The sequence below is a fragment of the Streptopelia decaocto genome, assembly GCF_964273445.1.
Source record: "Streptopelia decaocto genome assembly, chromosome: 4".
Classification (NCBI taxonomy): domain Eukaryota; kingdom Metazoa; phylum Chordata; class Aves; order Columbiformes; family Columbidae; genus Streptopelia; species Streptopelia decaocto.
The window spans coordinates 13,008,550-13,036,246 of NC_138658.1; the positions used below are offsets into that span (position 1 = coordinate 13,008,550).

General features: G+C 44.1%; 1 protein-coding gene across 4 annotated transcripts; it reads left to right on the forward strand.

The window, feature by feature from the left end:
• Positions 1-17,561: 17,561 nt before the first annotated feature.
• Positions 17,562-24,145, forward strand: SPRY1 (sprouty RTK signaling antagonist 1). Of its 4 annotated transcripts, XM_082050352.1 has the most exons (3): positions 17,563-17,763; positions 18,486-19,197; positions 21,881-24,145. In XM_082050352.1, the coding sequence occupies exon 3, from the start codon at positions 21,936-21,938 to the stop codon at positions 22,896-22,898; it is 963 nt and encodes a 320-aa protein (XP_081906478.1). In that variant the 5' UTR covers positions 17,563-17,763; positions 18,486-19,197; positions 21,881-21,935; the 3' UTR covers positions 22,899-24,145. The 4 variants fall into 4 exon arrangements, with proteins under 4 accessions (XP_081906480.1, XP_081906478.1, XP_081906479.1 ...); XM_082050354.1 differs by lacking the exon at positions 18,486-19,197 and having other exon boundaries at positions 17,562-17,763; XM_082050353.1 differs by lacking the exon at positions 17,563-17,763 and having other exon boundaries at positions 17,801-19,197.
• Positions 24,146-27,697: the final 3,552 nt, after the last annotated feature.

Consider the following 27,697-nt stretch of genomic DNA (forward strand, 5'->3'; position numbering starts at 1 on the left):
AGCTGGGCACAGACTGACCTGTGCCTCAGCCTGCTTGTGACACAGGAGACATTCAAAACCCGCCTGGACACCTTCCTGTGCGACCTCATCTGGGTGTTCCTGCTCTGGCGGGGGGATTGGACTGGATGATCTTTGAGGTCCCTTCCAATCCCTGACATTCTGTGATTCTGTGATGGGGAGGTCCACTGCCTGGCCACCATTGCCACAGCCAGCACGTAAGGAGAGGCAGCGTGAAGGAGGGTGGATAATCAGTGCATTTCAGCTACTCCAGAGTGACCTGTTGGCCACTGGATGCAGTAGCCAGATGGCCTATGCAAAGCTTTTTATAGCTGCTCCAAACTCAAGTTGCGGGTCAATGTGGAGCTAACTCATGACAGAGCTGCATTTGAAAAACTGGTTATACATTGTGACCCTTTTGTATTTGTATTTAATGTTGTTGTTATGGTTGTAGTGAATTATAATAATTCTTATCAAAATATTTTGGTTTTACTGATGCCATTTTTTCCTCTGACATGAAAGAAAATACAGTAGGTGATCTAATGTGTGTGATTTAATTAAGAACTTTTCCTAGGTAGTGGGTGCAAGAGGCAAGCAGAATTGCAATTGGATTTGGGCATGATTTGAATGGTAGGTTAACATCTGGAAGACAAATATTTCAGCTGAAACCTACTCCTAATCTTGTGGTTTTTGTCTGCTCTTTCTGCAGCTGCTACCTGTTCATTTATTAATCTTTTCTGTAGGAAACGAAGTCCTGCGTTTCCTCCAGGGCTTTATGTGTTCTGTGTTAAATACTTTAAGTGGTGTCATTCTTCCCTGCAGATTTAAATCCAATGACTCCAGAGTCCTGATAGGAGAAGGAGATGTGTGTTTTCTCCGTTAACTAGTCCACCAAGGACCAGAGCGCTGAGGGGAAGGAGCCCCGCTCTGTTTGCATGGCAGGCCTCCAGCAAGAGCGCAGGTGTTGCAAGGGAAGGCAATGGCAACCAGATGACATTCTTTCCCCTTGAACTAGTGTGGAGCCATTGCTCAAACAGCTTACGGGTCCTTCCAACGAAATTTGAGGCTAGCGTGTTGACTGCATGTGCCTGTGTAAAACCCATGGCAATAAAGCTTGGATTCATCTAACTGAAAGATTATGGGACCGGAATCACCCTCAGTTCCCTTGGCACTCATTGGTGAGACCCTAGAAGATGGTCCAGACAGATTTATCCCAGCTAAGAGCTGAACTACCTTTTTAGAGGTGCTAAGCGGGAGAGCTGATGTCAAGAGAGGCCCCTCAGGCTCTCATCTGGAGAAAGTGCCTAAAGGCAGATGGGGGGAAGTGAGAGCAGTAACTCTCAAAATATTGAGACAAATATTTCACCAGCTTATGCAATTATATCCCATTTGCATAAATGGTTCTGGAAATGCTGTTGATCTCTTCCTCTCCATTCCTGTGTCTGTGTGGTATGGCAGTGTGCTCGTAACCCCCGCCCCGGCCCCGACTTTTTAAATCTCTTTTACAAACACAGAGTTCTCACATCCCTGTTTGGTAAATGCCTCCGCAACAGCAGAGTGTGGAAAGGGCTTTGATAACCTTCAAGGTGAAACACTTGTCAGCTCTCACTTTATCCAGGAATGGATTATCTGGGCTGTGGAATAATGAGGTCATGTCTTTCCTCCACACCGCTGGCAAGAGCTTCAAGTTTCACACAGGGGTAGCTGCTTACAGCAAGCCTGTTCTGCTTAATGCCATTTAAAGCTGCCCTCCTCTGTCAGCGAGCGTTCCCCAAACTGAGGATGTGAAACGTGCCCTTCTAGCCTCATCTGCATCACGTATGAGACGTTTCCATGGTGCCCGGATCGCTGTGTTCACGGGGAGTTGCTTGTGTGAGATGCAGAAGTGCCAGATGTGAGTAGCAGAGCGAGCATGCACAGCACGTGTGTGTGCTGCTGCACCTGCCCACGGGCCAGCACCGCTTCTGAGGAACGTAACACAGGGTTTGGTGGGTCAGTGACCCAAAGCCATGAGGCTATTTTCAGGTAAGCGTCCCGATAGGCGGCTTGCTGCAGTGCCAGGAATCTCAATCTGCAGTTGTAACGCAGAGCTATTGCATTGAGAGTGGCCGTGGATTTGAAAGATCCCTAAAGCACACAAGGTGTGGGTGTTAAGGCCTACAGGTGCTTAAGTAGATTAGCAAACAAACAAATCCTTTAATATTCTGGAATGCTTCCTTACCACTTAAGTAGGGATTATTCCACCAAACCAGCAAATTCTACCCTTCTGCCTTGTAAAGTCTGCCTTTCAGATAACTATACTCTTTAATAAGCAGTACTTTTAGGAAAAGAAAAAAAAAGAAAAATATGAAAGCATATTGAAAACTTCTGAGAGACCATCTGAAAACTGAGGTTACTACAGTGCTAGTAGTTGCACACATAGGATGCTACAACAGAAAAATGTTATCCTTGATATTTGTTTTACAGAACTCATGACTATCTTATGTACAAACATGTAACATAACTCGTTCTCATAACTCATTTCTTCTTAGCAGTGAAAATCTTGGTTAAACTGTCTGCTTTCTCTCTGAAATGTGTAGAAACTACTGGTTACCTTGGTCTGATTCCACTTCTAGGCTTTCATCATCTGTAATTTTGGTTAAAAGCTGCTTTTGTTAATATGTAATGCATCATAGTAACCAATTACACTTTTACTACAAAAGGGTGTTTTATTTTCCTGAGGGATGAATAGTAATCAAGGATCAGCTGGTAGTGCCAAGTGCCTTGATAACACAATTGGCTGCATACAGCTTTGTTAGGCCCCTTCCTGCACTTGCCAGAGCAATTTAAAAGAGGATGGTAGGAGAGCTGTTCTTGCCTTAAAAGAAGATGGTAGGAGATATGTTATTTATGTATGTGGCTGTTGGGAACCCGAATTTTGGGATCATTTAGTCTGCTGGGTGAGAAGGTAAGCCCCTGCAGCAGAGCATGTGAAGCCATTCCTGAGTAACTGGGGGGGTGGGAGAGGAGACAGAAAAAATGTTTGAAAATAAACGTGTGAATTAGGAAGATTATCCTGAAATTAAACACTGACTGGTTTTAATGTGGAAAGGCTTGATGGAATTGGAAGGGGGCAGAAAGTACGGGCTGATTTGTGCTATTTTGATGCTGATTTCTGTGCTGTTGAGCTGAAGGAGGGCTACAGCCATCTTAGCCCTATGTTAGGAAGTGTCTCATAACTAAACACAAAGAGGAATCTGGCTTTGATCTCATTAACCCCATCAGCGCTGGATTAGCAGAGGTGTTTCTGGAGTTTGACTCTGTCAGATACTTAAGGTGTATATAAGGTGTCAATCACAATTCATACTTTCTTTGAGCTTTTTTTAACATCAAAGACTAAATTTTCCTAGGCCAGCCCTGCTTCTGCATTGGTCTTGCCAAGGGTTTCCCCTGCAGCAGGAAGAACAACCTTGCAGCTGCTGTCTTCCAGGAAAAAGAAATTACCCTCTTTTCCACCTCTCCTCCAAAGTGGGCTTGGTTGTCTGGGAAGGACAATGATTGCAGCACAAAGTGTTTGCAGCATATGGAAGGGACAGCTCTCTGAAGCCGTTGGAGCAACCCCTGTTGAAGTGCAGCAAGCCCCATGGGTGGAGATGGCCTGTGGGTCTATTCATGTCCCTGTCCTACTGCGGCCAAGGCTAGTCCCCAGACACCTGATGTCATCCTCAACTTGGAGTAATTAAAGAACATAATGAAAGGCTTTCTCAGCCAAGCTGCACATCACTATGCTTTACTTGTTTGTATCTGTTATGGCTGGAATGGAATGAAATAATGTTTTTTTAACAGATTTTTCTGATTTCATTATCACAACATTGGCAGGAGTCAGTACAGCTGCAAAAACTTTAAAAGAAAAAGTTAAAACTATTATCTTCTGAATTTTCCAGAAATTGAGTATCAAGCAGTGGAGGGAGGAGTGGAATTTTGCCTTTTTTTTCAATGAGAAGAGGAGGAAAAGGTTAAGGAGTGGAAGTCTAAGAAAAAGTAGGGTGGAAGAGAAATTCGAAAGCATGTGTGGAAAGTTTCCTTCTTTCTTCTGAGTCTGCTTCATTGTTTATTTCCTCTACAATAAAAACAATGAGATGAAGAAGGAGGAAAACCCACTGCAATATTAAAAAGCTCAAATAGATTCTATTTTTCTACAAGTATTTGTAGCCATCAAAAGGACCTTGTACTGTCAACAAACCATTTTGTTTCTCACTACTGTTTTTCATGCAGGTCTGCTTGGTCATCTCCTGAGACCCTCCAGTTTTAACACATTTGTCCTGTTTTGTGTAAGGGCTGGAAACAAAATGTGCATAATAACCTTGGGTTTTTAATCTCTGCAAAACATAATTAACTATTTTAAAAGAGCGGTTGGAGGGTTAAGCTAAGGAGAATAAACTACTCGTATAATAACATCTATATTAAATTAAATAAAAAACAAACAAAAAAACCCCAACAACAGAAAACCAACACACAGATTTAACATGTTATATAATCTCTGTTAAACTTGCTCTGGGAAATCCTCCAAGAGCTAGTGTCAGTGTCAATTTTGTACAAGTCTGTACATAACCTTTATAAGAATTTGTATGAAGTTGGGTGGGGAGACAGTGAAAGAAAAAGTTAGAACAGAATGTAGCCTGACCAAAGTCTTTCTGTGACGGAGCACTAAAATCAGGAATGGAGATTTACCCCTTTGCAGGTCTTTCCATACAACACTCCCCTCTGCACAGGTGACTTCCAGTGCCTTATCCTGGGCAGTGGACTTCCCAGTGCCATCTCATGTCACTTTTGTCATCAAGTGGCAGTTGGAAAGGCCTCTAGGTGTATTAATCTCGTAAGTAATCACTGCTTTGAGAGTTTAAAATTAGTCACGCTTCTCTCAGCTGGATGTTGCCATGCCAGGGGAACGGCCTGGCATGTTCACAGCTCTGTCAGCCACATAGACCGTACCTATCAGTTTATGTTTGCTCTGGTGCTTACAGATACAGCAATTAATTTAATTACTGCTAATAACACAGAACATGAACCATACCACAGAGCTGTTTCTTTTGTAGGAGCTCAGTTGCTGCCTGTCTTATATGTGGATAGTATTCTCTTATATCTCCTATGCGAATAACTTGGAACAAAGTGGTTTGAAGCATGGTCTTTAGATACATGGGGGAAAGGTGCTGAAAATAGAGGAATTATTTATGCCCCTTTTGTGAAATGTGGAAGAAGCTCTCAGCGCATTTCTGCCAAAAGACCGGTCCAGCTGTATTGATCTACTCCTTTTGCTGAGGTTTTTTTCATCTTTTTTGTCCTTTCAACCTTCTCCTCAGGCATTGTTACGCTGCTTCTTTCCCATTCCCTGCCGGTAAGGATTGTTTTCCTCTACACGGCTCAGCAGAGAAGCAAGTAGTGCTGAAAATATTTATGATGTGGAAATTATTTGGACCACAGCAGGTTTCATCAAACAAACATGTAGTACAGTAACAGTCGTAAGCTTTTACTGAGGCGTTGTTCCCGGTGAAGTCTGGGGGATATCTGCGATAGGGAATTGGATGAGGAAATCAGGGTTTGACTTTTCTGCTTTTATTTGCTTATGACCAGACCATTCTTCTGATAAAGCCAAGAGGTTCTCCTCAAGGAAAGTAAATTGTGAAAAGGTGTATTGCAAAAAGTTATATTATATTGTGTTTGGTTTTGCAAAATGGGGCACGATCCAACTTCCACTTTAAACAACGACTGTGTATTGAGCGTTGTAAGGATTGCATCAGGCTTGCAACTGCAAAATGGTTCATTAAGGCCTCGCTTTTGTTTCCCTTAGAAGTTCACTTTTTGGTTCATTAGGGCTTCACTTTTGTTTTCCTTAGAAGTTCACTTTTTGCTAATGATCTTTGTCAGGAAATCAGCTGGGGCCTGGGTAAAGCAAGGCACTGGTCAGGCCGGGCCTAAACATTAACGCAGTTTCCCCGCCCGTGGGTCTCGCGTTACCATCTGCTTCAAGACCCCGGAGATGGCCTCTGAGCAGTGTCAGCAGGCTTTAAACAGCTACATTTATGTCGCTGAATTTTACTGGTTAGTGAGGCTATGCAACTTATTTTTATTACCAAGATTTAAAATGTGTTTAGTGCTAGGGAAGCCCATAGTTGTTTTTTTCTGAGAGCGTGACAGAGCGGTAGGAAATGCAGGTTCTCTTTCTGCAGCACCGCGTGTGCAACCGTGTCAAGAATGAGGAAGAAAATGTGCGGTGCTGACTAGATTCTGCTGTTCGAAGGCTTTGTTCTGGAGCCTGTTCCTCAACCTGCCTTTAGAATACAATTTTATTGATGTTTTGAAAAATGTTTACTGAAGTTTGTCTGCCCCTTCCTCGTGGCATTGTGATTTCACCTGGAACTGAGTGATCTTACATGACATGCACTAAGTAAATCTTGAGGTTTTTTTCTTTTAGTTCAAAGCCTAAGCTTATATAATAATAGAGCCGATGGACCAACTGTCGTCTGAACTACCTGTAATATCAAAAGTTTAGCTATTGTGCAAGGACCAAAGTTGAAATAAACAGTGTTTCATATTTACTGCATCTGTTACATTTACTTTGCATCTCTATAAGCACAAACATATGGATGCAATACATATTAGCATCCAAGTAACTAACAGGACATGGAAAGATGGATGCAATTTAGTAAATTAATACCTTCAGAAGTTCTCAACATCAGTTGACAGGGAACCTAAAAATGTGCTTGAGATTTAATAAGCTTTTCTTGACATGTCTCCGTTCCCAAATCTGAGTTCCCAGTCCTATTCCAAAGTGAAGGAATAGCTTTCAGGTGTTCTTTTTTTGGTTTCCATATTCTGAGTGTTGTTCCTTTGATAAAGCAGGAGTATCATATTCAGTGGTCAGTATAACAAATTGTTTCTTTTTTCGCCGTTAGTGAACTGATTCTCTGCGTACTCTTTTGTATACTTGAAAACATCTCCAACATTTATAAATGACAGTTTTTAATCTGATTGGTACCAAAGATTATTCTCAATGTAGTAGGAGCTGGTGGGACATCATAGTCAGATATTGTTAATCAGTTCTTTGGAACCAGGCAGTAAGTTGTTCTTAACAAGTAAACTCACAGTCATTCAACATCCACCTCTGCTTCAAACATTTCCATGGGTCTCTGTGGCCTTCTCAGTGTCTCCTCAGTGACGTGTCTACCTGATCTTTCTCTTCTAGTTGTTGCTCATAGATGCGCCGTGTTCTCCGTGCCTTGTGGGTTTGCTCCCCACATAACAAGTAACCTGTTTGATTCTCCTGACGTGGTTCTTCCTTTCTGTCTCTCTTTCCTTTGGGGCAGGGGAGGGGGAGGATATCTCCTGGCGTGATAGAAAGCCTCCACGATAAAAACTAATTTGTTCCTTTCAAACAGAAAAAAATATGCACTTTTTACTAGTTTGAAATTAGTGTGGGTATGAGATAGCTGAAAATTCATCTCTTGGCTGTTTCAGTGGCTGACTCAATTTTTAATATTATTTTAAATATCAAATATTTCCTATGTTTCAATAAGAAACTCTTTCATACGAGTTCTACTTTTGAGTTTGTTTGGGTTTTTTAAAAGCTTCAACTTTATGCATCTACCATTTTAGTACAGTTATCTTTTAAATTAAATGTTTACATGATTGGTATATATAAGGTGATATCAGTAACTTATTCTGATTGAAATTGAATAATTGCCCTAGAATTGACTTGACATCTAGGTAGCACTTAGTGCTCAAGTGGTACATTTCAATAGCACTGCTAAGAATAAAAGACAGTGCTTTCAAGATCTGCCCAGGGAGGTTAGGGGATAGGAATTCTGCCTTCCTGCCTTAGAAAGGACTCTGTGAGCAACTGTTTCTTTCCGAGATTTCATAAGCTGTGCTGAGCACTCTAAGGCAGTTGGCACCCTGGAAAATTAAGTCTACAGGAGCTAATGAGTCTACAGGAGTGCTTGTAATTGACACAGGTTTTTTTCATGTGGCAATTTAAAAAAAAAAAAAGAGCAGCAAAAGGTTTTGGAAAAGTAATTCTTGACACCAATCCAGCTCCAAAAATGTTGAATGTTGTTTTCCATTTACTTCCCATGTTTCACACTGTTTGTGTGATGAAACAAGAGTGGCAGTGACTTCTGAGAGCCCTGATGAGCAACCTGTACAATACCTTCCACAAAATCTCAGAATGTGGCAGCAATATACTGAAAACTGTACCTTACCTGCATAAGAATATCATAGGCTTCTGTTTAAATTTTCTGGAGATGGGGAATTTGGAGAATTAGAAAAGAAGTGTTAGTTTGCTATAAGAACAGAGTGGTGTTTAAGTTCGAACAGATTGATGTTTTAAGTTCTGATCATTACCCTGCACAGAACTGAAATCCAGTCTGGTGATGACAGCTATTTCACTTACTTTAAGAGGCATGGACATAAATAACAGCTGAGCAGTTGACCTCAATATCTGCTAAAGCTGAAGACAACCTTTCTGAATACTCTGGGGTCTCTGCCTAGTCTTCCATGCATAAAAGACTACAACCCACTAGGGAACTGTTGTTGGGTTTTTTTCCTTTATTTAATAAGCAGGACAGGAAATTACTACAAAGGCTGAATTCAGTCAGTCAATGATGTCCACATTTCTAAGCAAGCATAAAAAGCAGTGGAAACACACAAAGCAAGAACACTGGGAAAGGTCCTGCATTTTGTATTTTTCAATTAGGCACACTTTGCATTTTTTTTTTCTTGATTCAGATCCTTCTTTTAGGCCACATTATACCACTGTAAATCTATGCAAACAGCTGTAAGGAACACTACAGCACCACCCTTGTGAATACTTCAATGTTATAGCAATGGCCCAAAAAATGTCATCTTGCAGTAGCATTACTGCAGTGGTTTAGAAGGTTAGTGTGCTACTCAAGTGGAAAAATCAGTTTTCTGTGTAACTTTTGAAACTACCGAACTTCAGTTTCCTGAACTTGGGAAGCAAGAGATACAAGATCCTAATCTGGCTTTGAGATAAACAAAATGTGTTTCAAGAGTAGACGTGGCCTTCATGCATTGAAGTTCTTTGGCTTCTAAAGAATAGCGTGTTCAATAAATCAGACAAAGAAACCAGAGTTACTGTAGTGATTTCAAAATAGAGTTATTGAGGGAGTCTAAAAGAGGGAACCCCCTCCCAACATACCAGCCCAGTATTTTGGTGTCATAACGTACACGTGTTAGTGTGTGTCTGTACGTGTCTTCTGGGCACCAGCCAGCAGGAGAAGCAGAGCAAGCTTTCCTATCAGCTCGCCTTGAATCGGAGCAGCACAGTTCCTGCCTCTTCTACCGCCCATCTCCCACCCTGAGTGAAATGAGAGGGTTTTTTAATCAATAACATGACATCATGTGCATTATCACCTGTGGTTTGTGTTCTTTATCATCAAGGGTTTTCCAAATCATTTTTAGTGAGAGTAATCTGACCTTTTCAAACCAAAAGTTGTTAAATATATATATAAAATATATATATATATATGATACATAATTAGAGCAAAGAGCAAACACACAAACTAGCTTCAAAAAGACAGAATTCTCCTGACTTCACCAATCCTAAAGGAAGCCAAGGTTAACTTTTGATTTTCCTAAGAACACATTCAGGCCCTTGACACTGAATATTCCTTGACAGATAGTTGTTATTATAGAGCAAAATTTCAATACGTGACTAGCAAGCTCTCATAGAGTACACTAAACATATTAAGGGTTACCTTGGCACTTAATACTTATATTGCCAAATCTAAATAGAATCTTTTCGAGAAGACCCTGAAAATTGGAAAAGAAAAAAAAAAACCACAACCAAACAACAGATTAATAGCAAAATTCTATTTCATCATTCTCTTATTGGGATGCAGCTAACTACCAGGGACTTTGTTGTATTCTTTTACGGTGAGAGATCTTTTCCATGTCTTTTCAGGCATAAAAAAGTAAGGTGTGGGGGTTGTGGGGTTTGTTTGTGGGCTTGGTTTATTTTGTTTGTATGTTGGGTTTTTTTCCCAGGATAAGCCAAAAACCCTAAATACTTATTTATTGAGGAGGATAATGCTGCAGCTAGAATACATGCGTGTCTGCCACAAAGACATTCTGTGGCATGTTCATTTTCCTGTAGTAAATTTCTGGCTCGAAAGCGATGACAATATCGTAGCTATCTGAGAACTGGGTCTCTAGATACAAGCATCAGTTAGTATCATACACCTGTAGGAAGACACTGGGGAATCAGTTTCTGTGAAGAAAAAAAAACAAACTTGGTGCAAAGTTATTTTCAAGGGATCCATGGAAAAACTTCCTCCCTGCTTGCATTCCAGAGAATTGAAGGCTGTCTGTTAAAATCTCACTGAAATGCCTTTTGATTGGTAAAGCAGAACCAAGAATGTGGCCTAGACATAAGTTGCAGCTTTTCTACAGAAGCTGTTATAGCTGTGGAGGGAACCAAAACTTAGTTGTTGACACAGTGTTCTTGAGAACAACATGAGAGATTGTGTTCATTAGGCCAACCCCATCATTCTGGCTAAAAGCAGTCTCGGGTTTCCATGTATATTTTCAAATCAAATTAGAAACGCTGCTCCTGAGACCTCCTTCAGCTGACAGTGATGGATTGCACAACCTGATAAATAGTAGGCATTCCTAGAGGTGTACTAATACCTGAGTCTCCACAAGCAGTTAGATAATAAAAACATACACAGAACCATGTATTTAAATTAGGAAAGAGCTTTACCTCTTTCTTTGATAATGCAGTCCACGCCTGGGGAGTGGCCACTTCTCGAACAGAAATGGGAAAGGTTTGTTCCTCGGTTGTTTTTGAAGTTAAATGCTATTATTCAGTCATGGTGGATTTCCTCTGGCTAGTTTTTCATCAGCTGTAATTAAAACAGCCGTCTCCTTTCATTCAGCTCTCACTGTGTACTTACACAGCTAGATCTATGCTACTTAATCCCACCAGGAGATTCTTTGTAGCTCTACCTGTTCGTTACCTAACTCAGCTGTAGAAGAAAGCAGAAGAAAAGGAAAAACAAACTTATTGGCCTTAGGAAAAAAAAAAAAAAGAGAGAGAGAACCCACTTAAATGGTTGCAGAAATTAAATTACCCAGGTTTGCTCCACCCACTGAATCAGTACAGTCTTCACGTTAATGTTGCGGTTTTCTTATTTCAGTTGCATGCTAAAAATGCAGCAGAATAAAACTGGAGGGACTGGGATGTGATGCCATGATCCAGGAATCCAATGCAGCACCTTTCAAAAATATAATGCATGCTGGAATGAGCTGCTGAGGAGGAGAGAAGTGAGAACTGTTCCACCAAGTGTGTTCTCCTTTTGTGCCTCTGCTGCAGTAGCAGGCTGCTTGTGTTTAAGGGCTCAAACATGCTGCTTCCTTCTTGGGAGCTGGGGTTGGTTTAGCCATCTCATCTCACCTCACGTGTGGAGACTGCATTTTCTTCTGGTAAAATCTTAACAGAAAAAGCTGAGCAGATACCAGGCCTTCAAATAAAAGGCAGGTTGAAGGAGACACCCAAACAATTACTCTCTTAATTGAGTTATACTCTCATAATGTGGCTTTGCCGCTGTCTCTGACAGGAAACAAACTCAATGGAGTCAGGACTGAGACGTTGTGAAATGTGCCCAGTCCAGAAGGATAAGAAAGAAAGAAGAGCTTTTAACGCAGCCCTGTTCTTAGATTCATACACACTCATTTCCTTCTCCTTAGTGACTTTAAAACTGTTGTAATGTAGCTCAACATAGGAATACTCTATCAGTGAAAACTGAAATGGAACAGAGATTATTCTAATTTCCATGCAAGGAATCATCTTTCAATGGATAGTAAAAGGCAGCTCGCTTAGTGCTAAGGCAAGAAACAAAGAGTTGCAGATAATTTAATTTACAATAGACGTGAACAAATTATCTGTAATAAGCAATAGAGAGAATTTTCCTTTTTCACAGAGGTTTTTATACAGGCAGATGAAACAATACTAGCTAATTTGCTAAAAGAGTTAAAAATTAATACCAAGTAATGAAGACATCGTCAGTACCTTAGTAAGATATCTTGTATAAGCCCAGACAATTAGTACAACAGATAAACATGAAATCTACAGAGCTAGTTCTCCAAGGAAGAAATAAACTTGGCCATAAAACAAGTAACTGTGGATATCTGAAGGGGAAATGTCAATGTACCAGTTGTCTATGTGGCAAGTGAAAAATGAACAGACATGTTGTGGCCTATGCTTAGAAGAGTGACCAGTTTTTCCTCTTGTTAGGTGCCTTTACCAATGTGTTGTCTTTCCTACAGCTTTTCTTCAATGCTATTTGTCTTCAGTTACATTTTTGACAGCAAAAGTTGCTCTGCTATTCTTCACAGCAAAAGCAAGATAGCATTAAAAACTACAGTTTGGGAAGGCGAAAAAGTCAGCTGGATTCTACCTAAGTTGCAGCCATGCCAATGTTACCTGCTAATCTCTGTTTATCAAACTGAATTTTCAGTGGTTCAGAAATAGCTATTGTGTATCACTAACCTGACTACTAAATCCTGTATCTCCAGCTGCTCACCGTAATTAGGAGGAATACCCAAGGAAAACACTCGTTTCTTTAATTTGATGCAAGAAATGTGGGAGGGGGGAAGCATGTTCTCAAACTCTCAACTTACTGTACAAATGTTTGAATTTTGTTTCTTGTTAATTTATGCTAAATTTGGGCATGGACCAACACCCTAGCTCTGCCACGCTTCCCCTGCACTTAGATTCTACGTTCAAACGTTCATGAAGCAGGTTCGCGTCAGGGTTGGTCCCTTTGTTCTCAGAGGTTTGCCTGGCTGCTGCCTTTTGCTATCTCGTCTGCTTCTAAGAAAAACTGATGTTATCTTCTAAAGAGACAAGTCAAGATTGTATTTGCGACTGTGAATTTCCTGTGTGCCTATCCCCGGCCCATGCAGTGACGGGCAAGGAGTAGCTTTACATGGCTGCGCTTCTTGAGAGAGCTTTATGAACAATCCTTGCACACAAGCTGAAGAAATCCCCAGCGACTGATCCCTTTGATCTCAGATAAAGGTCAACCTGTCTAGGAGAAAGCATGATCGGAAATGTTACCTCACGTCATCCTTCACTTTCCCTTTCTCACCCTGAAATGTTTCACTGTACCTTTCAAGGTATGCCTTCACTGCAGCACAGATGGGGTTTACTTCAGCTCTTCAGAAGAGGTTTAGTTCATCCCATGCAGCGACCAGCTTAAGGCGGGACCACCAAGATTTTCAGTGAGCTGATATGAAATTGTACACAGCAACGTTCAATAGCTATTGTAGGACCTTGTTGGGTTGTGTAGTTTTTCTTATTTTTAATAGGTGTGTTAAAATTTCACAGTAATAGTTCTTATACCAACAAACACATAGTTTCCTTGCACTGAGTGTTTCCAAGGTTCTCTGAGTACGCTGTGGGTCCTCAGCTTCCAAACACCAACACTCACCAAGTTCCACCCAGCGCAACGTCAAAGTTGAGGATGTGCTAAGGTTTTGGGAGCTGCAGGTAACAGTTGTTTCTCACAACCCCCACCTCTATAAGCTTATAGTTGCACAGCTCAGGGGGAAGACTCTAGAGGTAAGAAGACTGGCACAGCAATTTTGTTTAAATGCTAATGTGTGGGGTTCTTTTAAATTGCTTTTGAATTCCTGTATAACTTCAGAAATATTATTACAGCTGTGAAGATTTCTTATTAACTGACAAATAGCTTGCGTAAATGTAAACACTTTCTCGGCTGAGTTTCCGCAAAGCCAAATTGGCTCAAGATAGTTATCGCCACAGAAGATGAGTGACAGGAACAGTAAATATCCAATTCTTCAAGTACAGGCTTTTTGTCACCTCTTCTGTCTGAGATGATGCTATGCTGATGGACAGGATAGTTTTTGGAATGAAGTGCCAGTGTCTGGAACTGACTACAAGCCCTGGTTCTCCACTGGGATCTGTGCCTAAGCATGGGGTGGGAGATGCTGCTTTGGGGGAAATACAATGGTATTCCCAGGTGGGGTGCGACATGGAAGCACTGTTACCCACTAGTGATAGCGGGAGGATCACAGCTGATCCACTTTGTCTTTACAAAGGGGTAGATCATTACCTTTAATGGTCAATCAAGTGACCTAGAGATGAAAGTTGCTTCTGGATATGGATTAGGAAGAAAAACAAACAAACAAAACAACAGACTCTGCTTTTATTCTGTACAACGTCTTTTGGCACTCCAAAGCTTGCACGAGGGAGAAGCAGCATATGACTGCAGAAGATGGAGTTTATCTCCAGTACATGATCCTCAAAGTGAAAGTGGAAATAGGGATTGAATCATGGTTATCAGCCATCATCTGGGCTCTTGAACCTAATTCTGAGAGGTTTTTCAGAAGGATTACCTTTGGGCATAGAGGCCTGGTCTCTCCTGACTTCTTTTTTTTTTTGTCAAAGAGAGACAGGCTCCTTTAGACAACAGTTTGCAGATGGAAAATAACTTAGTTGCACTGGATTCCTGTCTGTGTGTCAATCCTCAAATTAAGGTTGTGCCAGGATGTAGTCATAAGGTGTGTCAATCCTCTTCCACCTTGCCAATTTATTCCCCATAATTTTAGCTTTCCTGCTAAAGCTTCTCGCTGCGATCATTTCCAAGAAAATCTAATGAGATGACTTGAGTGACATGCAGGTATGTTTGCTGGAGTCTGTGGAGAGCCTTCTGATATAGCTGTAGGGTTCTCCCTTGTTTCAGTGAAGTGTCAGTTCTGGTGCCAAGTGATAGTAAGCTGCTGCCAGTATTCTTGACTATTTTAATGACCCATTTAAGACCAGTATTGTATTTCTAAAAATCAAGCTGTTAATGCTTGGCATAGTCTTTTAAGGTAGCACTTGCTTTAGAGATGTGAAAGAAGAGGTGCTAACCACTGTTTTTATGGCACTGTCCTAGAAAAAAAAGACACACTGACTTCTGTGAGAAGACAGTCAGTTGCTAAGGAGTATTCTCAGCCGTGTAGCAGAGTGCTAACCCGAAAGGCTGGTCCTCCACCAGTTATCTCCAGCTTGCCTGCTGCTGCCTCTGATGCTCCTACTATTGGTGTCGCTGCAAGAATTACTGTATGTAGGACACCTACATAAAAGCTGCTTCTTTTGTTTCATCTTTATTCAAAACAGAGTTTTGTGAAAGAAATCTAAAATATAGCAGGAGAAGACAGATTTGCACCTAAGTGCTGCTCTGCAGGAGTAATTTCTGTTAGTTTTTTTTAGTGATTTTTGTTCTTCGATAGGAACTTTTGTTAGTTTGAACCATGACAGGTTCCAAAGTTTTAAGACAGATTTCACTGAAAATAGTTTTGTACTTTCTGCTTGTAGTGTGTCTGAAAATGCTTTTGGTGAGCAATCACATTTTCTAATTTCCCTAGCAGTATTAATGATGGATTAGGACACTTCTGTGACCATGCCAAAGATTTTTATGCTGCTGTTTGTCACTTGAACCTCTGTAGTTGGAAGACAGTATTTATAGTTTGTCTATATCAGCAGTCTCTTAATTACAAATTTAGAAGTATTAGTGATATGCAGTATATAGCCTTTAATGCATAAAGATCTTATTTCATAGAGAAATATGTGGCTGAAGTAAAACTTTTGTATAATGATGGAAAATGTAGTTTGGGTATTTTCTTTCCAAGCTTAGTGAAGTTTAATGAAAAATAAGGGTGATCTGGGTGGACAGACTATGTCACTGAATAATACCTTTGTACCACGTATTCTCATGAAATAATTCTCGGAGTTTTGATTTCTTTTTATATCATTTTTCCATGTTTGTTTAGTTGCCTTTTAAAACACTTTAATCACTTAAAATATAACATGAAGAACATGAAGATAACATTTGACTATAAAAATAACACCTTTGAAGGCATCACTCTGATTTCTTCAGCACCGTGATTGAAATGCACTGTTGAGCTTTGGATGGAACTATTGCAGAGCCCGGGCTGGAAAAGGCAGTAGAGAAAGACAACTGGGTAAAATGCATCATCTCTCAGTGCTTCAGGACCACCTGTAAAACGGTAGGAAGATTTTTCCATCTAATGGAAGGATTATAAGAGTAAATGCTTTCTTAAGTCTTCAGCTACTCCTTTAATAGCATGAAACAAGCAGAAACATTTTACAAATACAAATTAATAGCTATTCCATCTGGCTAGACCCTGCTTAAGACAAAAAAAATACCTCTGTAACATTATCAGAGGAGCATGGTAGGACTTCAGCCCAACAACATTGTCTTCCATCAGCTGGCACCTAAAAATAAATGCATTCTTTCACAGAATGGTTGGGGTCGGAAAGGGCCTCTGGAGATCAGCTAGTCCAACCCAGCTGCCTCATCCATGCACCCTCCTGTCGTGGTTGAGACGGACAAACGACATAGACCAAGTTCTTCCAGGATGAAAGTAGTAGATGCCATTTATTGCCACAAGGGCATTTTTATACAGTTTTACCAATTCATGTGTCTCTTCACTATTGGCTACAAGTTACAGCAGTAACATGTCATTGGCTATTTTTGCTATCATCAATGTTACTCTTCTACTCCCTTCTCTCCACGGGTACATCCCTAACATCTCCGGATACTCCCTTACTCCCATCTTTCTCACAGGTAGGCATTCATATCTTCAAGGCTAATTTCTGTTCCCATGCCCTCCGTCGGGGAATCCACGGACCCCCCGTAGTCCCCACACCCTGCCCGTGCCTCGATGTACATACAGCTCACGCTCTGGCACCGGAGCAGGTGGGCCCTGCCCTCGTTGGGACACCCTCGTGGCGGGGGGGAAACCTCTCTGAACTGTGCAAGTTGCTCTCGAGGAAAGCGTCATTCCCGAAAACTGAGCTTTATGTAAGAAATCGCTGTGTTTCTGTATTTCTTTATTTACAACCCTTACTCCTATACCTGCACAACAGCTGAAGGCTGATCCAAAGGGACAGTCGCCTCTCGTCTCCGCCCGCGGTCTGTCAGGCCGGCATTTCGCGCATCCTTACAGTCGCTGGGAGCGGGGAAGGGGACAAGCCCCCCGCGCTGCACCCCAGCCCCGCAGCGCGCTCCCCCTGCTGGCCGGGAGGGCGGCCCGGGGCCGGGGGGAGCCGGAGCAGCTGAGACAAACCGCGGGCTGCGGGGACAGGTCGGTGTCGCCGGCGGGCGCGCGGCGCCGCTGCCCGTGCTGGCGCGCGCGGAGGAAGGCGGGCTCCCAGCACGTGCCGGTGCGCGCCGCCCCGCTGCGGGCAGCGCGCGGGCCTGCCCGGGGCTGCTCCCGAGCGCCGCCGCGCTCCCGCGCACACACCCCGTCCCGTCCCGTCCCGTCCCCTCCTCCCGCCGGCGCCCCACCGCGGACCGGCCCCGGGACCCGCCGCGGCGCCCCCGAGGTCGGCGGCGCTCGCCCGGCGCAGCCCCGCGGCGGCGGGTCCGCCCCGGCGAGAGCGGCCGTGACCTGTGCGAGCCCGGCGGGCGGGAGCGGCTCCCGGGAGGGCGGGGAAGTCCACTCCGGGATTTCGGGGGCGCTGCGGAGTGACACATTGACATCACGGGGGCGCGGCCGGGCGGCGGGCGGGGGCTGCGCGCTGAAAGGCGGCGGAGCGCGGCCGGAGTCACTCCGGAACGGCGGCTGGACAGTGCGGAGCGGGCGGCGGTGCGCGGCTGCCTACACTGCCCGGGCTGGACTCCGCGCCGGGGCCGCCAATGTGCCTCGGGAAGCAGGCGTTCACCTTGGCCTTAGGTAAGCCTGGGCGGTGCTCCCCGCTCCCCCCCGCACGCCTTGGGAGCCGGATCAGGTGCCGGGGGTGCGGGCGGGGAGCGAGGGTTTTACCGCAGCTGGCGGGGAGGTCGGAGGGCTTCGGGGTGGCGGGGCAGGCGGCAGCGGTGCGAGCCGGGGCGGTGCACAGGCGGTGCGGGCGAGAGGCGAGCTGCCGCTGCTGCTCCCGCCACGGGCTGCGCGCTCGGGTGCTCTGCGGCGGGAGCGACCGCCGGGCCGGCCCCGTGTCCCTGTGCGGGCAGCAGAGCGGTCGCTTGGCTTCCCGAGTGATCAGTGCTAAGCCAGTCTCAATTTGCTGGTAATCGTAAAACTTCCAGTTCAGTAATTGTGCTAGCGCTGGAATTGTCTGTCCTACCTAATGCGGGGATCTCACTTGGCGTGCCGGAGCCTTGTTTGATCCTCTCGAAATACAGAGGAGGCTCTGGGGTTTTTTCGTGCAAGATTTTTGTGTGCGGGGCTGCCTTGCATTGCAGTCTTGTCCCTGACGTGCCGACTGTGCTCCGAGCCTGTCAATCAGCCTCCAACAGCAACAGCAAGCACATGGCATTCTGCAGAGAGCTCGCAGAGCCATTACTCTCTGCCGCTGGCTTCGTTTGCAGTTTGCTGAGGTCTGCCGTGAAAGCAAGTGCCTCTTCGTGATTTAAAAAAAAAAAAAAAAAACCAAACACCAAAATCTCTTGCACTAGGGGTTGTGGCTGCACTTTGCCGGTGCTGAGGCCAGAAGGGACCTGCGGCAAGGATCGTGTGGTGAAGCCGAGCGCCGGACCCGGGAACGCTGCCTTGCACTCAACACCCCCAGCGTGGAGGGATCGCCTGGGACCGCTCCGGTCAGAAAAGGGAAATAACAGCCCGCGCCGGCGGAGGAAAAGCAGGAGCCTCGCATTCCCGGCTCTGCCGCCTCTTCTCGGAGACCTTCCTCACCAGTGCCCCGCGCTGCCTGATCCTGCTCCGCGGTGTCTGCGGCGGGCTGCAGCTGGCTTACGCTAGATCAAGATAAACCGTTCGCAGAAGGGGGTTGATTTGTTTTCCGTCACCTCCAGGGCCAGAGACACTTGGCCAAAGGAGAGCCCTTCCCCCGGAGTCCCGCGGGCACGGAGTGCTCTGGCTCCGCAGAGAAGCGAGGGAGGGAAAGGCGCCCGCTGAATGCCGGCCCCCGAGGGAGAAGGGCTGCGGCAGGCAGCAGAGGTGGATTTTCCTCCGCTCGCCGAGTAGGACCTGGAGATCTACGAGGGCTTCGCAAGGACGAGGAGCGCAGCCCATCTGCCTTCCCCCACCCCGCGGGGCTGGGAGGGCGCGGAGCCGGGGCTGCAGCCCGGCCGTCACCCTGCCCCGCGGAGCTGCCGTCGCGCCGCCCTCCGCCGGGTGGATTTGCCATTACCAGTGACTCGTCGTTAAGAAGTAAGTTCGGGAGCTCCTTGTGCGTTTACACCGGAGCCGAGCTCGGTGCACGTGGGGCGGCGAGCAGGTGCCGTGGGGGGCGCGGGCACACGCACGTCGCCTCCCTGGCGCGGACCGGCCCCCGCGACACGCGCCCGTGTCCTCCCCTCCAAAAAAACCCGCAAAATCCTGCCGGGATTTGGGTTCCGCGAGAGGGGTCCCGCACCTACTGAGGGCGGGGGTCGGTGTGCTGACAGCCCCCGGCGTGCCCGGGCGGGGGGGCGGCGTGCTGCGTTTGGGGGTGACCGTTACGCGCCTCGAGCCTCGGCCTGCTGAAAACGGGAATAACGTAAAAAACACACAAACGGTTCGCAGGCGGCGGCTTGGCCGGGATGGCGGCCGCGGGCGGGCCGGGAGGCGGAGGCGCTGGGGGCAGAACCGGCGGTACCCGGGCCGCGGCGGCGGGGAATCCCCGGCGCTATAGAGGCCGTTCGGCCGTGCGCTGGCGCTTTAAATGCCGGGAAGTCCGCCCTCCTGAGGCAGCGCCGACCTCGGGCTCTGCCCTCCCCCTGCAAAAGGGGGAGGAAAAAAAAAAAGCCCTTGTTTTCATTCATAACTTTTTTTTTCTTTCTTTTCCCCTCCTCTTCCTTCCTCCCCGTCAGCTGCGCGTTCCGCGCCTCGCCCCGCTCGGAGCGCAGAGGGCGCCGCGTCGCCGCCTGCCCGGGGCTGCCCGGGGAGGGGGGGTGGCGGCGTTTCCGAGGGGGTGTGGGGAAAGGGGGGGTGCTGAGGGGTGGAGAGGGAGCGCTGACACGCGGTGCAGGCACTGCAGGCTCTGCCTGCCCTGCGTGCAGAAACATGAGGTCTGTCGCCGTCTTTGCTGTACGTTTGTTTTATTTTATTGGTGGGCTGTGGGGGGGTAACCGGTTTAAAGCTTATTTGCATGGGGGTAGAGGTTGAACTGTACCGCTCTCTGCCTGGTCTGCAGCTGGTCTTGTCAGTCCGTGTGCCGTGTTGATGTTGCACTTTGCCCCAAAGATGGCACTGGATGTCTTTTGCAATTTCTTGGGATGTTATTTTTCATCCCCTGGGGAGCCCAGCTCCTGCTTGGTACAGCTGTAAATCTTTCCCTTTTCACATTCATTCACCCTTAGTCTGTTGTGGATTTGTATTCAGTGCTTGTGAAGGATGCAGCTTGTTCTGTGAGGAGAATTAGAAGTGAATGTGGGTTCTGATTTTTTGTGTGGGTTTTGTTTGGTTGTGTTGTTTTTTTTTCCCCTCTTAATCTGGTGACCCTAAAGCTCACACAGGTGACATTAAATGTAAAATGAAATTTTTGATTGGTATATAAGCAGAAAGACTTTGTGTCCTGGCGGAAGCTGGCACTAAGCATTTATTAGTGGACAGAATGATAAAAAATGCATAACTACTACCTGTTAGAAGAAACCTTTCCTGCTCTTGCCAATCCCTGTGCCTTTTTCTCTCTTGAGTGGAGAACAGCTTCATGCTGGCTGGGGTCTGTGTGGCAAGACAGGTTCTTTCTCGTGATTATTGGATGAGTTATTTGGAAATGCTTGATTGCATAGCACTCCTGTTTCTCCCTTTTCAGGTAAATGTATATGACATCTTAGGGAGGACTTCCACCCCCAGCTGTTAGTAAAGGAAAGCAGTTTATTTTCATGGCTCTCCATATAAATATGGTATTTGGATATTCCTCTAAATCTTTATAGAGGTACCGGATTTTCACTGCAACTTTCTGAACCAATGTTGCAATGTTCACGTTGATAGCTAGGCAGAATGTAAAGGATGGAAATGCATAACATTTAAATAAAAAGAGTAGAAGATGTATTTATGTGAGAAGCTTTTAATCAGTTTGTCTTGTGAAAATGGATTTGTTCTATGGTTGTGTTTTAGGTTTGTGTGTTGTGTGGTTTTTTGTTATCTATTATTAAAAAGTACCTAAGGATTCATAAAAATGTTATCTGACACCTAGTTCATCTTAGTCTTTTCAACATGTTTTTCTTTCACACCCCAGGCTGTGATCAGAAAAATGAGTTGTTTGCACCCTTGCTCTAGTTTTATAAAGAACATATTAGATTTGGATGCTGAGTTGCTTTCTTACAGAAAACGTCTTGGCCAGTTGACAGTACTTAGTTCGAGGCTCTGTAATGCACATGTCACTTCACAAAGGAAACTTTCCAAATGTACTAACAAGAGAATCTGTCTAGCTTTCTGATGCTGCATATTCAGACAGATGAGTGAGAATTGTGCATGTTCTTTACTTTGCCATACACGAACCTCATGGTGTTCCTGCACATTTCCAACCTAGTTTTAGGGCATTCAGAATTGCTATTGCTAGTTAGACATTGAGTTCAGTAGCAAGTGAGAAGCAAGTAAGCGTTCAAGTTAACATGGGACTTTCTTATTTGTTTATTTTTAATGAGTTGGGGTCTCCTTTGCATTCCTCGTCTGTGATGCCATACCCAGACTCTCCCCATTACTGGACTTTGGCCAGATCCTCAGCGTTGTTGTAATCCCCTGCTGAAAGATCAGCACCAAGTGGCTAGGACAACTTGTGGTTTGCCATATCATTTTGGTTTTTGAAAACTGTCTTGTTCTCTATTCCTCTTTTGCCCTTGATCTTGTGTATGTGTGTATATATGTACACATGCAATGTTTATTTATGCGTTCTGTCTTCTTATTTTAGGATTTCAGATGCATGCCAGGTTCCCACTGAATGCCAGAAGTAGAGATCACTACAGATGGAGCCCCAAAGTCAGCATGGCAGTGGTGGTTCACTAGTGGTGATTCAGCAGCCCTCCTTGGACAGCCGGCAGCGACTGGACTATGAAAGAGAGAGCCAGCCTACAGCTATCCTGTCCCTGGACCAGATCAAGGTGATCAGGGGCAGCAATGAATACACCGAAGGTCCATCTGTGGTGAAAAAGTCTGGTCCACGGACAGCACCGAGGCAAGAGAAGCATGAGAGGACTCATGAAATTATACCAATTAATGTGAATAATAATTATGAACAAAGACCCAGCCACGTGGGGCACTTGTCACATCAGCATAACGCAAGGGCTCCTGTGTTGAGCAGATCGACTAGCACGGGCAGCGCGGCAAGCTCTGGGAGCAACAGCAGTGCTTCCTCCGAGCAAGGGCTGCTGGGCCGGTCACCGCCATCCAGGCCAGGCTCGGGCCACAGATCCGATCGGACAATCCGGACGCAGCCCAAGCAGTCGTCTCTGATTGTGGATGACCTGAAGGGTCCTTTGAAAGAGGACTTGGCGCAGCACAAGTTTATCTGCGAACAGTGTGGGAAGTGCAAGTGCGGCGAGTGCACAGCCCCGAGGGCCCTCCCTTCTTGCCTGGCCTGCAACCGGCAGTGCTTGTGCTCTGCAGAGAGCATGGTGGAGTACAGCACCTGCATGTGTTTGGTCAAAGGGATCTTCTACCACTGTTCTAACGACGATGAAGGGGACTCTTACGCGGATAATCCCTGCTCTTGTTCCCAGTCGCACTGCTGTTCTAGGTACCTGTGTATGGGAGCAATGTCCTTGTTTCTGCCTTGCTTGCTCTGCTACCCTCCTGCAAAAGGATGCCTAAAACTGTGCCGAGGGTGTTACGACCGCGTCAACCGTCCAGGTTGCCGATGCAAGAACTCCAACACGGTCTATTGTAAACTGGAGAGCTGCCCCTCCCAGGGTCAGGGCAAGCCTTCATGATTTTTGGAGGGAGGTTTGCTTCCTCCAACTTCAGTTTTTCAGGTTGTAGCTGATTTTTCTTTTTTTTCTTCTCCCCGCCCCCCACCTCATTTTGGGGGGGGTGGCTGTTCTTTCACTTTCGTTTCTGTTTCCCCAACTTCAAATACACAAATCCTTCCCTTTGCATCTTTGCTCTCCTCTTCCTATTGACTTGGCTGAGTGTGGAGCATTTTACATAGTCATTGCTGCTCTTTGGTAAGTGTGGACCTGGTATCTGCATCTGCCGCTTACTTTGGCAGGGTCTTTTGAGTCTGTAACAGAACCACTCCGGAAAGAGACGGTGAGGGCTCGCTCACTGGGCTCTTGAAGCTTCTTGCTCTGTGAATGTCTTTCCCAAAGATGTTTGTTTGTTCTCAGCAATTTTTCTTTTTGCTTAACTCCCTGGGTACCAAGGAAGAATAACTTTCATGAGTGAGCTGGATTTTGAAATAACTTTTTGTTCGTGTTCTTTCTGGAGAGAGATGTAAAATGAAGGCTTTACCAAATGAAAGACCTGACTCTTCTATAAGCAGCCTGCTTTTTTTGTTTTCTCCACTTTTCTTCTTCCCCTCCTCTCTTTTTGTCTCAACTTTTGGAACATTCTCAGTCCTGAGAATTACCCCGCCTCCTTTTTTTTTTTTTACATTTTCAATGTAACTTCAGTTTTTGCTACACTGTGTAGATCTTCACATTGGAGGCTTTATGGCTGCAAAATACTCATTTGTTTCTTGGTCTGTCAAATCTTTGAAGGATATTGCTCACTCCACCCTTCTACTCCTGTTTTTGTAGCCTATCAGTATCAGTTGACATTAAAATTGCTGGTGTTCTATATCCAAACAGCCTTCAGGTGTCATTGAGTCACCTAAACATTCTTGAATCCTTGTGATCCTTCAGTTTAGTGAGTTTAGCTCTGCTCTGTACTTCGTAAATTTATTCTGTCCCTGTTTTATTGCCTTAGCCACAAGTTGTGGTCTTTTTTGTATATTTTATGTATAAAACACAAAGTTGAATCCCAACTATTTTTAAGACAAAAGTCTGTTAAAACTTTTTTTATTGTAAAGAATATTTATTATGTGAATCTCTATTATTTTATGATATTTATTGCAAAAGACTTTGAAAATGTACTCATGTCTGAATATAACAAAATATCAATACTTAACGAAATAAGGATGACACAAAGAAAGTACATATGTTAACTATAATGCAGAAAATATATTAATTAATGAAAATGGCTCTTGAGTTCTTTTGTTATAATGACAGGTTGTGTGCTACACATGCATATTGCTGGGTTACTGGGGTTTTTCCTCTTTGGAGGTCTATCAGGCAGAAAATAATTTCCTATTGATACTTCAAAGCCACTAGTCTGTGCTCTAGTTTAGTTTACCTAATTTGAAGTTTGCTACCTAGATATTAAGTGTTTGCTATGGGATACTTAATAGAATTGAATATATACATTGTACTTAACAGTGCCAAGGAGTATAGGCCCTATTTGTTTACCAACGCATTTGGAAACACAGTTGTGGATGAGGAAACCATAACTTTGAGTGGTTTTGTTTCCTAAAGAACACCAAATTAACATGTAAATCTACTTTAAATTTTCCTAGATGGAACTTCTTGGCTGGTTAAATTGTACATCAGCTGAAGTACTGAACATATCAAGCTCAAATCTAAATAAAAAGCAAGAGGCAGGATAAAAAGTAATGGTTGTGTTGCTGCCAGCTTTGAAATTTGGAGGGGGGTGTTTGTGCCTATGCATATGGCTTGTTGGGTTCTTTTCCCATGCATTTTCCTGGTTTCAAGTGAATCTGTCTTCTGTCTTTAAGTTAAAGGCTCTTAAGGGTGACCTAAGTGTCACAGCTACTTGTGGCCATTTAACACATATTGAACAAAAAAGCTTTTCATTAAGAGTGAATGGGGAAACCTCATTCTTCTGTTTGTGAGGGTCAAGGCTAACATCACAATTCTTTTAAAGTAAAAAAGTTTAATAAATGGATGTAATTTCACATGGTGTTCAGAATAAGTGGTTCAAGAGAACCTCCACTTTAAGAACAGAATAATAACTTGACAGATGTGTCATATCTTGCATTTTGAAGTCCTGCTGCTTTGACTTGCCATATTCAAGCTATTCTGAGTCTTAGCATATTGATGATAAGCTCAGCTTTTGTAGTTAACTCTGTCAAAGCTGATCCATAGTCATACAATGAGCTGACTAAAACGTTGCGTTCTTTATTAAATGGCACATAATGACTTCTGTGAAGTATACAGAGAAATCATCTGGCTGCATCTAGGAACCCACTTGCTTTGCAGCATACAGCGGAGAATTCTGCTCTCCCGCTCTTAGTGTGGCAAAACTTGGAGGTGGGAGGCTGTGGAGTGGCAGTGTGTATGTGTGTGTATATATGTGTGTGTGTATATATATATTTGTATATATATATATATATATATGCAAAGTATGCTTTCCAAGATTTATTCTTCACAAGTTGAAGCAAAGCCGAGATAAGAATGTTTCTGAGGAGTAAGCGACTTGCTTTGCACTGCTTTCTTATCACCAAAATGTCTCCAACAGTGACAGCTGCGAACAGCCCTCAGGAGACAATGAAATCCTTGTCCAACAGTCACTGTTGGTCAGATATGACCGTTTTTAAGACTATGTACTCACACTTAAAAACACTGAGTCAACAGCCTTTTCATAACAATTCAATCCAGCTCTCTGTTGGGTAAGTTTGCTCAAAGGGTGCTAGTTATTCCTCTTCAGGAAAAGCTTTATGTTGCTTACCTCTGTCTCTGTTTTCAGGCAGGTGACTTGTATGGGGACTTGGTTTGTTTCCTAGCAGAAACAAGCCCAAAGGATCCACATGTCTTTTAATGATTATCTTTCATCATAAGCTAGGTCACATCACTATTTCTGATTTCTTTAAAAAAAAAAAAAAAACAAACAACAAAACCCATGCTCTAGTTAGTCAGACTGACTATTCTTTACTAACCAAACTTTGGGAGTAACTTCAAGTTGCATTTCCTTAGGAGGAAAGATTTGCTTTGACCTACACAGCAGGGAGAAGATAATGGTTCCTTGTGTGACCTGAGTGTTATTTTAATCGCCAGGTGTTAACTAGAGAAGGCAGTGTTAAAGCAATAAGAATCATACTTTATTCTTGGTTTAGATGCCATATCATTTGTACTTAACATACATTTATGTACTTGAGTTCACTTTTGGGTCCTCTGGAATGTATGGTGATTGCCTTACCCTATGGAAATGACTCTGACTTCTTTCAGGCAGGTGGATTTGGGGGTGAGGGGGGATCACGTGAGGGCAAATTGTCTTTCTAGTGGGGAAAAAAATGAGCCAGATGACATATGTATGAAGTTAAGCCTCCACAGCTTGAAGAGACAAAAGTTGTTTTAAATATGCCCTGAGTGGTCAGTCATTATAATCTGTTCTCCTTTCTACGGTGTAGCAACTGGAATGAGCATCTAGAGATACTGTATTTTGTTACAAGGGGGTTTTGCTAAATGTTAATGAGATTTGTGGTGCTTAGGAGACTAAAGTGTGAATTTCAGTTCCCCAAATTTGTGAGTGCGTTGTTCTGGTTGCTTTCTACATGTTGGACTGTCAGAGGTCCATTACAATGTAGATCATAAAAAATTATTTAACTGTTGTCAGATAGCTTGGAGATCTTATTTTGAAAAATAAAGAGAACTTGGTATAAAATAGATTGTCTAATTAGGTGATAAGTTCAGCTGACCTACTAACCTAATTGTGTGGGTTGGTGAGGGATTTGAACAAGCCTGCCATCTGGTAATACACAGCAGAGTCCTGAAATGTGTTGCATGTGGTTTGGGATAAAGGAAAAGGGAAGCTCCAGCAAGCTGGAATTCAAGTCTTGGTTTGCTTAGCATCAGGAAACCCATGGCTGGAGATGAGTTTTGGAAACAGATGGTAAATAAGTTTCCACATTCCCTGCTGGAGGGAAGAATTGCTAGGATGGGAATTCAAGAGAGTTGGGGTGTTTCTCTAAAGACAGCTTCATTACGCTGATGCTGGTGTGGATGATAGCATTATCTAAGGGGGGATAATGCTTAACAAATGAAAAGCACTTGCTCTTGTTTATGGTTCCATATCATAAAGACAGATGGGGGAGGATTAGCCCCTCTGTCATTGATAAAGCAAATCTGTTAAAAGGGATTAAAAGGGCTGTATGAAGTGTTTTAATGGATTTACAAAGTAATAGATTTTTGTCCTGGAGGAATGTTCAGGACTCACTGGTACTTCTGTATTTCTTGTTCTGCTACAATTACTACCAAATTCTAAGGAATCCTTATTAATAGTTGGCTTTTTTCCAGCAGGACCATTTGTGTCAGTCATGGTGGTTCTTCAAAAAACCCGTAATAAAATTGTGTTCCGCTATCACACAGCTGGATTTACCAGCCTTACAAAGTGCATGGGTTGCGAATGTCATGTTTCAATTACCCTTCGTCACTGGGGCTTAGGGCAGCTTTTAATTTTTTGCACTTCCTAGCCGTGGTTGTTTCTGTTAGGTAGCGTGTTTCTTGGCTGCAGTGTTAACAGGTAAATCCAAACTCAGTGTCTGTTGAAGGCTAAAAGAGGAACATGGACACATACTGGCCACCATACCAGAAACCAGCACAGGTGGAATGAAGCATTATTCCTGGAGTGATATTTACTGCTCACTTTATATTTGTGATAAAGAGATGCAATGTTTTTGTTTTTTCCCAGTATAATGCTTGCAGCTGCCACTCCCACTTCTCCTGATGAAGGTGTC